Source organism: Bombus pascuorum, chromosome 11 (assembly GCF_905332965.1).
Source record: "Bombus pascuorum chromosome 11, iyBomPasc1.1, whole genome shotgun sequence".
NCBI lineage: Eukaryota > Metazoa > Arthropoda > Insecta > Hymenoptera > Apidae > Bombus > Bombus pascuorum.
The window spans coordinates 13,100,499-13,114,669 of record NC_083498.1 but is presented as its reverse complement, the minus strand read 5'-3'; the positions used below and the strand labels follow the sequence as shown (position 1 = coordinate 13,114,669).

Genomic DNA, 14,171 nt, shown 5'->3' with positions numbered 1-14,171 from the left:
ATTGCCATCGGTTTCAGAATGGATCGATAAATTACCATGTTCCACTTAATGCTGCGTACCGCGTATCTCGTTTCCCTTTCAAAAATTCCAAAAGTTAGCTTTTCCGATTCCATAGCTTATCAACTGTTGCTGGATGACTGTTATATATGTTCCGATCCACGCGGAAAAATATGTGAATAGGAAAAAAAGAAAAAAAGATATCGACGAGCGATTTTACGTCTAATACGTACCTGCGGTTAGTAGCTGTAGCGGCGTCCAAAATCTTTGTATCGCCGAACGTTGAAATTCGTTAATTTCTAAACTTTTGGTCTTGTTGATTCGTGGATCTCGAGTACTCGAAGCTGCAAAGTTTAACCTTTCCAACTTGAACATTGCGAATCTTTAAGGCTGCAAACTTTCAAATTCGCAAATTTTCGAATTTGAAACGAGGTTAACAATTTCCAACTATAAAACTGTTTAATCGCAAAGCCTTCGAAATTTAAACGTTCCAAACTGTGGAATTGGTATACTGAAAAATTGGTATATTCGAGACTTTATCGTGAAACGTGGAACTCGTTCCATGTTCTTCCGCGAAGAACCGGAAACGACGGAGGATCGAAACGAGGAATTTGCCGGAAAGGGGCCAACTATCGTGCATTTCATTCGCATATTTATTCTTTCGTGCGGTTCGTTTCCTTACGTATAGTAGACGTATATCACATAATACGACGAATCTCGCCGATTTCGTACGTTCCTCTGTCCCCTCTCGAACAATCGCAATACGTTCGAGAGAGAATCGAAACTGTCCATACAAAATATTCCAACGCGAGTTACCTTCGTTCTTTTGAAATGGCATTGTCCTAACGACACTTACACTTACATACTTTATGTTATACGCGAGTATCTCGATCACGCTTGCTACAGGATGTCCCAACGAAATTCTTTCGTATCCGTTCACCATCTTGTTTCACGGACTGAAAAACGATCCCGTTAACGATCGACGATGTTCGAAGCAGGCTGTACAACGCACTGAATGTCGCGTGTTCAGCGAAGGCGATCGTTAAACGCCATCATCGCGTCTAATCAACGAGAAACGGTGAAAAATCTACGGAAATAATACGGCGACAACGATGACGCGACGGTTAGCCGAGAGCCTCGATGGCCAAAGGCAGCTTCGATAGCCAACAGACGCTGTTGACTTTGAAAGATAACGAAACTTAGGTTTTTAGTTTAAATATCCGTTTATGGTACACTGGATTCTCCGTCGTTGCTTCCCTCGCGCTCCAACCTTCGCCATAATTTCTATTTAACTATTCCAACGAAAACAATGAACAGTTTGCCATCTCTAGGCAGCGAATCCTTCGTCGGTCCATTTCTTCTTTCTCTCTTAATTTTATCGTTTTCAGTCTCGATTTACGACTAGCTTGAGCGAATTTTTATCTCCTAAGAAACGTCTCTTCGTATTTCATTCGCTGACGGAACGAAGTAAGACACCGAAGAAGCTCGACCGTTTGTCGCGAATACTAGCTACTACTAGTATATATATATTACTCGCGAACACACTGGTTTCTGGGTAAACGATCGAACGTGCTCGATTCCGCGGCACGGACCGTTGTCAGGATGATTCGGATGGTCGACGAGGATCGTTCGGATTCGTTTGAATTTAGAACGACTGGATCCTTACTTTCGAGGTCGTCGGGTCGAAGGTGACGCGCTGAGCGCCACACCTGGCACGCTACAGTCATCTCGATTCGCTGTGCGAGTGCACCGTCGGTTCCGAGCTGGGATCTTGGTCCGAATCGTCGATGGATACACCTTGTTGAGGCACCTGCATCGAGTAGCTGGGGCTCCGGTCGTTTCTGCCAACAGACACGACTCTATCGTAACGAACATTTTTTTCGCCAAAACATTTGCAAATTGTAATTAAAAAGGTGGTCCTTTTTCTACGATTTTTTCTATCTACGACGAACGTTGCATTATGTGTCCGTCATCTTTTTACACGCATGCGTATGGTAGGTGGCTTTCGCGATCGAAATGGATCGGTCGTGTCATTTATATCGTTCTTTGAACTAAGTTTAAGCTCACCTGGTGGCTAATTGGCTGCCATCGCTGCCACGTCTCAAAGTATTCGCCCGCCGCTTGCAGAAGCATTTGCAAATAATTCTCTTGAACGCGAACCGGAAGTCTTTGCTAAAAAGCGCGTAGATACACGGATTTATCGCGGAATTGCAGTAGCCCAGCCAAAATAGCACGCTAAACACCGTAGGGTGAATACAATTGGGACAGAAGGCGCGCACCAGATACATCGTGAAGAAGGGAAGCCAGCAGAGGATGAATCCGCCGACGATGATGCCCAGTGTCTTGGCTGCCTTCGTTTCCATCCGGAATCTTTTCACCTGCACCGTTAATCATACTTTACGCATCAATCGCTTCCCTCATAGTCTTGAAATTTGTGCCTCGACCTGTATCGTTTGTACCAACGTTCGCGCAAAGCGCGAATGGAACAACGACGCAAGGATATACCCCGGTCCCCTTTCCTCTCAACTTAATTTCAGTGTATCTGGAAAATTCAATGGGATACCTGAGCTTTGATATTCCTCTTGCCCATCTTCATCGCCCTGGGCTTCTCCTCGGGACCCTGGCCGAGCTCTCGCAACGACATCTCATCCCCCGTCTGACTCTCGCAGCTACTCCGTCTGCTGGGTCTCCTGGCGCTTCCAACCCTGTTCATACCGCTCACCTGTCACCGACGTATCGAACCGACCTTTAACCACAACCTTCTCTGGCGTTTTCCTCCAGGGAAACTTGTCACCGGCGTTTCACGTTTTTACGCTCGTACTATATACTCGCTTTCTATCGGCTTTTCGCAAGAATGACCGATTCAGGCAAGGATAGTCGAGGCAAAAATCGGCAAAACAATGTTAATCAATCGTCAATTGTTAATTCCATCAGTAAGGAAAGATATATTTGATCTTGGTTGTGAACTTTTTCTAATTGTGATTTTTGATTTCTGATTTCGATCGAAAGTAGTTAGAACAAATTTCTCTGTAAAGTAAAAATTCCTTTACGCAAATACTTTGGGTAAACTATACTCGATAGGTACGAGGACAATTATGAATTTTAAGGTAATGAATTTTTATCGGTATGGGTTAAGGGTAGAAAGAGCCGGAGATTTCGTAGCGTATCCTGCCGCTGATGCATATTTATGGCGGCGCTCTGTAAACGCTTTTGGCTTCTCTCTTTCGCGTGGCGTGATTTACATTTCAGAAAATTGAATAGCTGCCAAAAGAAGGCGAATAAACCAACCGAAGGTAGAGGATATCGATCTGGAATTTTTTTAAATTCGCAAATTTGAATGTACGGGCATGTATCTCTGACTTGAACTACTTTAGAGGAATAGAATAGGGAGAATCCTTCGATCTGCACGTTCTTACGATAAATGTATCGTCGACAACGTACATTATTTATTATATATTATTTATTATTTATTATTTATAGACCGAGGGAAGAAGCAACAAGTATTACATTTAATCGGGGACTGCTGAAAACTCGTGCGAGTATTTTCAAAGTAGCTGAGATCTATTCGCCAGGATACGATGGTTTCGATCTATATAGTCAATCGCTAAATGTAAAAAAGCGACACTTTTATATAGGATATATGAATACGCGGAATTACCTTGAGATGCGTGCTCCTGGGGGAGGGACACAGTTGACTGTGCGTTTGACCGTTACTATAGTGCACGGAGGTCTGAGAACACCTCGAGGGCGTCCTCTCCAGGGTGTTACACTTTGTATTCAACGTCTCCGTGCTCGGATACGACACCGAGATCTTTATCTTTTCCCTTTTCACCGAGCTACGGCTATTCGACTCCGGACTCCTCGGGCTGCCGTTGTTACTCCCGTTGTGGACACTACCTCGACCACGGTGAATCCTCAAGGTCAACCTTTGCTCGTCGAATCTGTAAGCATTCGTCCAGAGTTCCAGAGGCTGTGTTCTCTTCTTTTCTCTTTTTTTTAACGAATCAGAGATCGCTGAAAAATGGAAAGAAAAAGAGGAAAACGAGAAAGACGAAGAATCTGGTTAGTCGGAATAAAACTCGCAGTCAAGTCGCTGTTGATCGACCTCGTTTGCGAATGACGGCAAAAAATGACGAAAGGGTAGCAACGTATCACGATTCTCCATCTTTTCGATTCCTCGGGGAAGCTACGGTACGTTGGATTTACCTAGAGCCAAGCATTTTCGAGCCCTTTGTCGTACGAAAGCCTTGATTAATGGCCTTCGTGGTGGATACGGCCGCGTTGTAGATCCTCCAGTAGAAAAACAGCATGACCAGCATCGGTATATAGAAAGAGCCGAGCGCGCTGCAAATAACAACTGTTTAATTTCATCGTACATAGAGTAGGGGGCTAAAGAAGGGAGAAGGATAACTTCGTTTTACGAGAAGGAAGCGTCCTTCGTCTCTCTCTCTCTCTCTCTCTCTCTCTCTCTCTCTCTCTCGGGCGTTCTTACAATTAGACGAGGATCGCGTTTAATGGAGCCACCTGTTTGTCAAGTCTTGTTTTCTCTTATCGAGTCGTGGTGTTTGCCCGAGTTTCTAAGAAGATTGGAGACGAAGCGCAGCAAATTGATCGGAGAACGGTGAATTTTGTCGAGATCGGGTCGATCAGTTGAAAATTGTAAACTTAAGGATATCGAGAGAAGGGATTGTGGGATTACGTAAGGTAACGGTTAATCGCATTATAGGTGACGGCATCGATTAATGCGGCAATGGCGAATAGTATCGAGAGTTTCGTCAAGAAAGGATTTGTAAAGTCCGCTTAATCTGGATGTTAGAACGTGAAAAAATAGCTGAAAAAACTGCGGTCAGAAATTAATTAAATTAATGGAAGGAAGGGCGTCTATCGCATAGAAATTGCTGGTTACTAAACGATTTTGGGATAAAAGGATCACCTATATCGTTAAAACTCGATACAGTTGCAGATTATTCTGTGCGATTCGATTTATAGAATATGTGGGAAGACGAGGAACGAATGGAAGAGACGGGAGAGGAAACGTGGTATGGAAAAGGACGCGATGCGCGATAGCGAGTTTCATTGAATTTGCAGTTTCGCTTTGGCGTATCTTTTTCTATATGGCGGGGCGCGGCGCGGCGACAAGGTACGGAACGCTGGCACGCAGATAGCCTTGTAAACTTCGCGTCTATGGATAAAGCTACTGTTTGTCTACGGTATTGCTCTTTGTATCAGATAAGGGATCAAGTTGTGTCCCTTTGTTGGCACAGGCACAATAGATGCCGATGAATAGAGAGCGTTTTATCTTTTATCTTTCGATCGCACCTGCGACGCTGGAAAAACGAAACCAACTATGCTATGAAATTCCATGTCGCGCTCACGGATCCAAGCACTGTACAACCCCCTGATCCGAACGATCATCCGGAGAATTCAATTACGCCTGATAAGAAATATTTCACAGGGAAAAAAAAGTTTGATGACGTTACAATGATATTCTCGTCGTAATAAAATACGACAGGCCACGTCTCGACTCGGGCTCTTGTCTCGCGCGTTCGAAAGTCGCAAAATATTCGCCGTTCGTTCGTTATATTCCAAATGACGAGAAATCCTTCGATATAATAAATGGCGACTATCGAATTTCCATGAGAAGAATCTTCATTTTCGTCGGCACGTTCGATTCGACAAATGTTCCTATTGTCTCGTACGATATAACGTATATGTATATCCAGTGGAATAGAAAGAAACATCGATAACTGCCTTTCCAAAAATACAACACGAAGCAATTCAGTTTTATACCGCGATATCTTTCCACGCGCTTATAAATACGGTCGTCGAACCAACCAATTTCTACAAAATTGAATCGATACGTTTGTACAACGATTGGAAAAAGTGTCTCCTCGTTTTAATTAGAAAGAATATTTGAATACGCATAGCGATACATCGATGGTTATTAGATTCGCAAGGAATCGCACGTTGCCACTTTCCATTATTTTCCACGATGCAGACTCCATCGCATACCGTTTATCGTAAACATATGTAAATCAATCTGATTTGAGAGTTGATAACTCTCGGCAAATTGGACGCGATAGAATAACGAGCGAGCTATCGATGAAAATGTATTTGCGAGAGAAAATACGTAGATTGCCAGTTGGTTTTCCTTATCTTTCTCTGCCTAACGATAATTGTTACGGCATCGATCCACGTCAATTTTAATACGTTATCCGTTCCCGGCCTGCGTTTCTCGAAAGGAGACGATTTTACGCTTGAGCTGGAAAAGATTGAAATATCGCGAGCCAAGTGAAAATGATAACGTTGCCAGCCAGAAATGTAGGTTCGTCTGGCACACGATGGAACGCTAACCGTCTACTCGGAGGTTGATTTAGATGCAACGTCGAGCATAAACCGGCGTGGATTGATGCACACGCCGATCGCGATAACACGGTAAGAATAGACGCGACGTTTGCCAGAAAATTCAGACTTCCTGCTCGACGACTCGATAATTTCTGTTCCCGTGATGCAGCGAAACTATCCAAGTCGAAGCTTACGTGCGTCATTTCGCTTTGCTATGTATATATATATCGTATCGTATCGTATCGTATCGTATCGTATCGTATCGTATCGTGGAGACTAGTGATTTTTCAAAGTTGTACTTTCGATCGAAGAAGGAAAGTATAGCAAACATGTATATAGAAAATATACATACGTATAGCGACAGGTAGATGAATTCGCGGTATCAAAGGTGTACAAGTTTCGAAACTTTGAAACGTCAACCCGTCGAAATATTATAGTTTAGAACCGTCAAACCGTCGAAATATCTTAACTTTCGGATATCAAAGTGTGGGAATTTTGAAATTTTCAAATTTCTACTCCATCTCTATTCTAAAAGTAAATTCGACTCTTAACTCTCTTGATTCGTAATTTCGAATTGCTCGTCGCAAATAATTGCCGCTGTAGCGTCATTCTAACGCCATTCTAACGACACCAGCTTTTATTCAATGTTCGATCCGACGATTTGAAGAATCAACTTTATCTTGACGATATCTTTTCCCCCTACTATCGTTTTCTTTCCTTACCTGTAAACGACGTAACCTGCGTCGTTTGTCAGTTCGCAGATCCAGGGACACGGTTTCACCGGGATGAGTATAGTGGTGGTGTTGAACGGTCCATTCTGAGCGAACGTCGCGTTGTACGTGGGGTGAGACTGCGAAACGAGCGCAAAATTGTACAAGGACGTGGTGTAACGAGCGAACAAACCGTCGACGTCGATGGTAGTTACCCGTTTGTCTTTCCAGCCGACCAGGGGTGGGAAACAGATAACGAAGCTCAAGATCCACACGGTTGCCACTAGCAGCCTTGCCCTTCTCGGTGACATGATCTAGATTTTAAAGGATTATGATAACAGGCTTACCGAAACACCGTGAATAATAAAGCTAATAATAAAGCAAAGGGAGTGTAAATATCGGTAAAACAAGAATTTAACAACCGAATCCAGTGTCGTTAGGCGTCAAATTCAAAATTAAATTTGTCAGATTTCTTTTCATTCTTCGAAAGAATTTGTCATCGTCGAGTATTTTTATACTTCGCGTTATTGGAGAAGGATACGCGGAAACGTTTCGACGTGTTGGGAAATTTCTAAATATCCGACATCTTTGCGTCGATCGTTATTCGATGCATTTAGAAAACCTTTGGGAATCTTGCAAAATCTTTCGAAATATTTCAAAATTCCTAGAAAATATACAGAAATATGGAAGCCGGCGCGTGAAACCGGCTGGAACGGTCGAGAAAATCCCTTCGAGGATTTTCTCAAATTTCAACCTGCACCATGCTCAAACAAACCACTAACGATTCTTTACATTTTCCGTACCAATTGCAATGCGATAATATTTTCTTTGTATCTATATATCTTATTATTTGTATTATTATTATTATTATTTGTATAACGTATCAAGATAATATAATAAAGTGAAAACTCGACATTTATTCAGACCATTCCATATCGAAGAAGTTTTAGCTACACGCGTTTCCGCAAGAGACTTCTCCGTAGACGTACGAGAGAAAATCGAACGTTCGGATCGCAGAATTTGATGAAACAGAGTGGTAACAACGTTATTACGAAGCGGTCGCGAAAGTCAAACGTTGCAAGTTGAACAAACGATCGATCGATTAAGCCGTTGGAAGGGAAACGTCGAACACAGGGACTATTTGAGGTGGAAACAGAGGCGTATAAAATAGAATAGGAGGCGGCAAACAGAAGCGTAGAATAGAAGAGAGGAAACAGAGGCGTAGAATAGTAGACGAATGGCTTTATCGAGCGTTCCCATAGCTGTACACCTTGTACCGCGAAATCGAATAATCGGTAAATGGTACTTGCCTGAGGATAACTCACTGGCCTGGTCACTGCTAAGTATCTATCCAGGCTGATGGCGCACAAATTCAATATCGATGCCGTGCACATCCATACGTCCACCGCCAGCCAGATCGAGCACCATAGATCACCGAATATCCACACCTTTCAACATAACGCGCAAAAGTCACAAATTCGAAAAACCTTATTCCACGATATCCTCCCATTCTATTATATTATGTTCGTTCGTTTATCAAACGTTCGAATATACTTGAATCCGTAATCCGTAATTATGCGACAAGTTTTTCACAGTAGGTGTCATGTACGCGACATACATCGAGTTAATTCCTACTATTTTACCATAAAGGGCAACGATTCGGTTTAAAAATTGAAAAATTCTGGCTTTCTTTTTATACATCTGCGATTCTTTTGTTCGCCTCGTATAAATTTTCCTCTCGTTTGCTTGGTTTTTAGGCGGCCAAGTTGCACGGTCGCGTTTTCACCGATACCATTCTCCGCAAGCTACGATACCTTCGTCTATCCCCAATTCTTCGTTTCGATCTTTTCGTCTTCTCTGCAACGCCGAAACCAATACTCCGTATATCCTATCGCCGGCTAAAGCCTTTTTCTTTTTACTAATTTTTACTAATTTTTACTAATTTTTACTAATACCAGTAGCTAATATCGTATTAGAACACGGAGACTAAAACTTCCCGATTTCGTCGAGGATCCGTCTTTTCGTACCAGATATCGTACGAATTGAAAGAAAACCGTTTTTCTTTTCTCTAGAAATCTTCTCAGCTACGATACTACGACAAAGATAATCGAAAGTAGGAAAATTGTATTTTTAGGTTCGTGCGCGAATTCCATCGACCGGGTTACCGAAAATCCGTTATCTTCGAGATAAGAGGAGAACCGACAGCTGGATCAGCGGCAACGGGACGCTGCACTCGGTAGGTGTAACGCGGATTGGCGGCTGACCGTACTGTACCGTACAGTGCACGTGCATTCGCTGGTAGCCGGTGCAACCACCTGTTCCCAATTACTCCTGTCCCTGCCTCTGTTCCATTCGATTAATATACCCTCGTTGCGCCAACCTCTATTCCGCAATAACGCTTGTTATTAATGCCGATCAGCGGAATATTCGAAGATAACCGTACCATGGATACCAATTAACCGTTTTCTCGTTCATCGGCCAGAATCGTTAGTGAAATCATTAATGAAAGTTTCGCATATCGATTACTCGTGCGGTTTATACACATTGCCAGGTTACTCGGAACGAATTAATTATCGATCGCCTGCGGATGTTTGCACGCTGCTCAGAAATTTGCCAAGCTTTGTACACACCGAACCACGGTTGTCTATCAGAAAATTCACTTTTGCTTAACGATGATTAAAACTCATATTCCTTTAACTGGCGTTAAATTCATCTTTGTTCCCTCTTTATCTTCTAGCGAATATCGTATTCACGGAGAATTATGTTTGAAACGGAAATCGCGACTGGTTATTCAAACTGGCTATTCAAATTCCTCTCAACACGCTCGATTTCAATTTCGTTGGAAAATTCGCAGTCGTAATTGCGAAAATAACTTTCGGCCAATAAAAATCCGCTTCATCCGCTTGCTTTTCATCCACGCGATATGTTCTTCGATAAATAACCAGAGTGCAATTATCTTGGAAAAGGTCGCGTTGCAATTTACGCTGTATCAACGATCAACAATTTGATTTATAATAAATTCTGGATAAAATTAAACTCCTCGTGTTCTTAAATAATATAGCTCCATATGGGCTATGAGATTTCCATTTCGTTCCTTTATTTACGATCTATCAAGTACTTATCGAAGACTTGTCTCGATATCCACATTGATTCTTGCCTTTCTGATTTTTCATCACGAGGATTATTCCTGTTTTTACAACAGGATTATGATCGATTATTAGACATTGATCTGATACGGTGCGCTGTACGCCTAGAGAGCAAGCGTTTGATCGTTCGCCTCCTTGGGGTTTAACTCTTTCACCTCGATTATCTTTCAATTCTTTTTACTCAATTTTTTTGCTAGTTCTTCCAGTTCCTTGGATAATCATTTTTTTTTATTCGTCCGTTAACCTCTAGGTATTTTCTTCCAACTTTTTAACCCATTTTTTAATCAACGTTAAATTACTTTAGTCTTTTATTCCAACTTACTTTTTAATATTTCACCTGCTCTAAAGTGTTTTACTCTAATTTTTTACCTACTTTTCTCTTTCAAATTCCGATTGGCAACTTGAATATCAAATTTCTCATCGTTCGAACAAAGAACGGTAAACTTGAAGTAGAAATCTGTCGTCCCTAGAAATTAGATAATAAGGACGAAAGATATGGAGGCTGACATTTTCCTACTAAATAATCCTTTAAACGCACGTATAACGATAAGAAGAAAAAAAAGAAAAAAAAAAAGGAATCAGTTGCCTACCTATGTATAGAAATAGCTTCGATCCAGTAAAGTATATCCTCGAAGCACCCGAGAAAAAGTTTTCGAGAAAAGCAATTCCATCTACGCATTTCGAAAGCTGTCTGGCTCTAAAAATTAAATAAAAATAAAGATCTAAAATGGACATATATAATGAAATAAGGAGAACCGTTTCTATCTGTAAAATTCCTGGATCCAGCCATTCGATAAACCAACGATAAATCCCATCTATCGCGAATTCTATCTAGCTGTAAATCCAAATCCCAGTTTCTTCGTGCGGAATACCAGGCGCAACGATCCACCGCTCTCATCCCCCTGGCTAGAAACGTTCATCTTTCGGAGGGGGGCCAGGGTGGAACGAAGGACGAAAGCCGGCAAACTGTTGCGCTTAACCCATCCCTGTCCGCGGTTATTTCGGCTGCGCGCTTTTTGCCACGAGTTCTTCAGGGCTCGCGATTATAGCGCGTCGAACCTCATCTTCGATAGTCGAGATAATTGTATCGAGGTGTTCTTCGCTAGGCATGCCCGTGTCCTACGTTTACGCGTGCAACGGATATTTCAACCGATGATCTTTCTTTCTTATTTTTAATCTTTATTACGAACAGCTGGTTTCGTTGTCGATTCTTATATTACCCTTTATTTATTTATTTATTTATTTATTTATTTATTTATTTATTTATTTATCGTTTTATTTTTCCGCTATTACGTCTGGATCGAGTACGGCGTTAATTTGATAATTTCTAGTATGCAGAAATATAGGGGAAGTTTAGTAACGTCCCAGGGGATATCGACGCGTACATAAGTAAATTTCTCCTTTTCTTTGGTTTGCTCGTTTCTTTTCCCCTTCGTTAGATTTTCCTCGACTCGAACAAGATATCGAAAGATCACGATCCTTTCACGAATAACTTAACCGTAACGGTTAACGAACCTTATCTCTATACGCGCAACAAAAACTGTCTCGAGCTTTTCAACGAAACAAAAACTTTACGAAATAGGTTCGCCGTGCCTCGACTTTCGACTCGCGAACGATTCTAAAGCAACAAAATCACCGTGCAAGAAATCACGGAAGCGATACCGAAAGTGGGACGAACGTTTAACAGGCTGGGATTCGAATTTCGAATTTCGTCGCAGATTCGCGTATCGAGAACTCGTCGTTGGTCGCTTATAGTTGCCTTTTGGTAAGGTAGAAAAGAAGAAAAAGAAGAAAAGGAAAGAAGGGAAGAGAGGAAGGACGAAAGAGAAAGAAAGGAGACGATGGTGGATAGGTGGTAAAGCATCGAACGAACGATCGAATCGTCGATCGGGATGCAATGTTTCTATCGTTGGATGCGTCTCGTTCCTATTCGATGCCGTGGCGTTCTAATTTCGAGATGTAAAGCGCGATATATTAACGTTGTACGGTTGTGTTCGCGTAGAAAACGGACTTTCGAACGATCTTCTGTGGCAGAAGCTTTCTCGAGGTCGCTTTTTAGGGCTCGAATCGAGGAGATGGTTGCAAATGATCATCTTTCCGCTTCACGAGGATTTTCTTTTTCTTTTGCCGATTAGTTTTTTGACGCAGATCGCGTCGAATGTATAAATTACTAAACTTCGTGGAAGGGATAGAATTTGAAAGGAGAAACAAGGAATAATCTCACCTTAAAAACTTCCCATGTAGCGCTGAACGGAAGCACAGCCAAACCGACCATGAGATCGGCCACCGCGAGACTGACGATGAACATATTCGTGACGTTTCGCAGTTTGCTGGTATGATAAACAGCCAGTATCACCAGCACGTTACCCAGGACCACCATCACGTTGACGATCGCGAGCACGATCAGAGTAACCAGAATCCACGGGCCGGACCACTCGACGCGCTCGTACAGGGCAGCACATGCGGTCGCGTTCAGCTCTCGCATTTTAGTTGGCAAGCTGTCGCGCCGCGTCTCCAACTACCGAGCACCACTTTCGGCTGAACAAACCCCCGAATCCGGATCCTCGATCGACTCTAGTGGAAAAACGTCGCGCGATCGCTTGCACCTCCATAACGACGCGACCCGACTAACGATCGATCGATCGATCAACGGCTCATCATCGGTCGTTTTCAACCGATATCGGTCTTCGCGTTCCCTTTCGCCTCTTTTAACTTTTGCTTTTTTTCTCTTCGATTTCACCAACGTTTACGAGGCTTTTGCGTGTCGTCGAGCGTTATTGCAGGCTGAAACGACACAGCGGTAAATTCAGTTACGTCTTTTTTCAATTCTCTCGATCGTTTAAACGTTACGGAGAATTTAACGTTTCTCCTTTTTTCGGTTTTACCAACGCTTAGTCTTAATCGGGCATTCGTTCTTGGATGTTACGAACTTGAAGATGGATTATTTGAACTTTTTCGAAGAATATACCACGCTTCGTTTCTCCGTTTATAGTATTTCGATTTTAATCGGTGAATTCTTTATTTCTGTCAGAGGCGTTCGAACAACCTAAACGTTTTCAAGAATTTCTTATTTTCTGAACCGGATATAATGGATCTTAATCAGCCGATCGAGGATGGACAAGAATTCATCTTTCCTTTTTCTACGTCCTTCCTTTCCAGTTGTACGGATTCCTTCGCTTATGTAATTATTTCCTCCGATATGTAATTATTTCACTTGGCATTCACTCGATGATCAACGCTCGATCGATCCAAGTATAATCGTCAAAAGTAGAAATTATCTCTCTTCTTCGGCAGTTGATTAATAAATTCCTCTAATATCGTTTGACGCTTTGCCTCGTCGTTTCTCTCCACCAATATCCATATATCTGTATTCTCACTTTCCTACTTCGATTACGAAACTATCGTCAAAGTTGCTTTTCAACAAACTTTTCTCTTCCAATCGCTTGGCCCGGCAACGTCGGTCCAAGAAAGAACAGCGAAAAATCTATCAGCGTCTCCGAGATTTACCATTCACCGCCAATTCGACGAACGCCGTCTTTCGACCCCTCTTACTTTCTCCCTCGCTCGTTCTTCCTCTTCTTCACCGGCTGATTTCCCGTATTGTTTCGTCTCTTTCCATTCGTCGGACAGCTAATTTCGCCTGCATTCCCTTTATTCTATTCGCAGTTTGCTAAACGGATCATCCAGTCGTCGCCTGCAGGGTTACCTCCAATCGGTCGATCTAATTACTTCTTGTACTCGGGCAATTCCGTTAATAGAACCCCTTCACCGCCTCTGAACAGTCCTCCGACCAAGCCACGCTCCTCTCCGTGCCGTATAAACGTTCTTATTTAAACACAGAAACCATTCAACTGCCTCTAAATCACAGCGTTCCAAGCACCGAAACGCTTCGACGGTTTGCGTTATCCTCTTACCTTTGATCGAGAAGGGAATTCACCACCGAAAAATAAACTGTCTGTTCGACTATCTATCG

The 14,171-nt window shown here is 42.5% G+C and overlaps 1 protein-coding gene across 1 annotated transcript; it reads right to left on the bottom strand.

Annotated features, from left to right (window-relative positions):
- Nucleotides 1-632: 632 nt before the first annotated feature.
- LOC132911825 (octopamine receptor Oamb) lies at nt 633-13,035 on the bottom strand. The gene is made up of 9 exons (XM_060968798.1): nt 12,423-13,035; nt 8,363-8,500; nt 7,268-7,366; nt 7,065-7,192; nt 4,204-4,341; nt 3,656-3,938; nt 2,561-2,719; nt 2,065-2,375; nt 633-1,838 (listed from the first exon to the last, which is right to left on the bottom strand). Exons 1-9 carry the CDS (start codon nt 12,681-12,683, stop codon nt 1,721-1,723), a joined length of 1,635 nt encoding a protein of 544 aa, XP_060824781.1. The 5' UTR covers nt 12,684-13,035; the 3' UTR covers nt 633-1,720.
- Nucleotides 13,036-14,171: the final 1,136 nt, after the last annotated feature.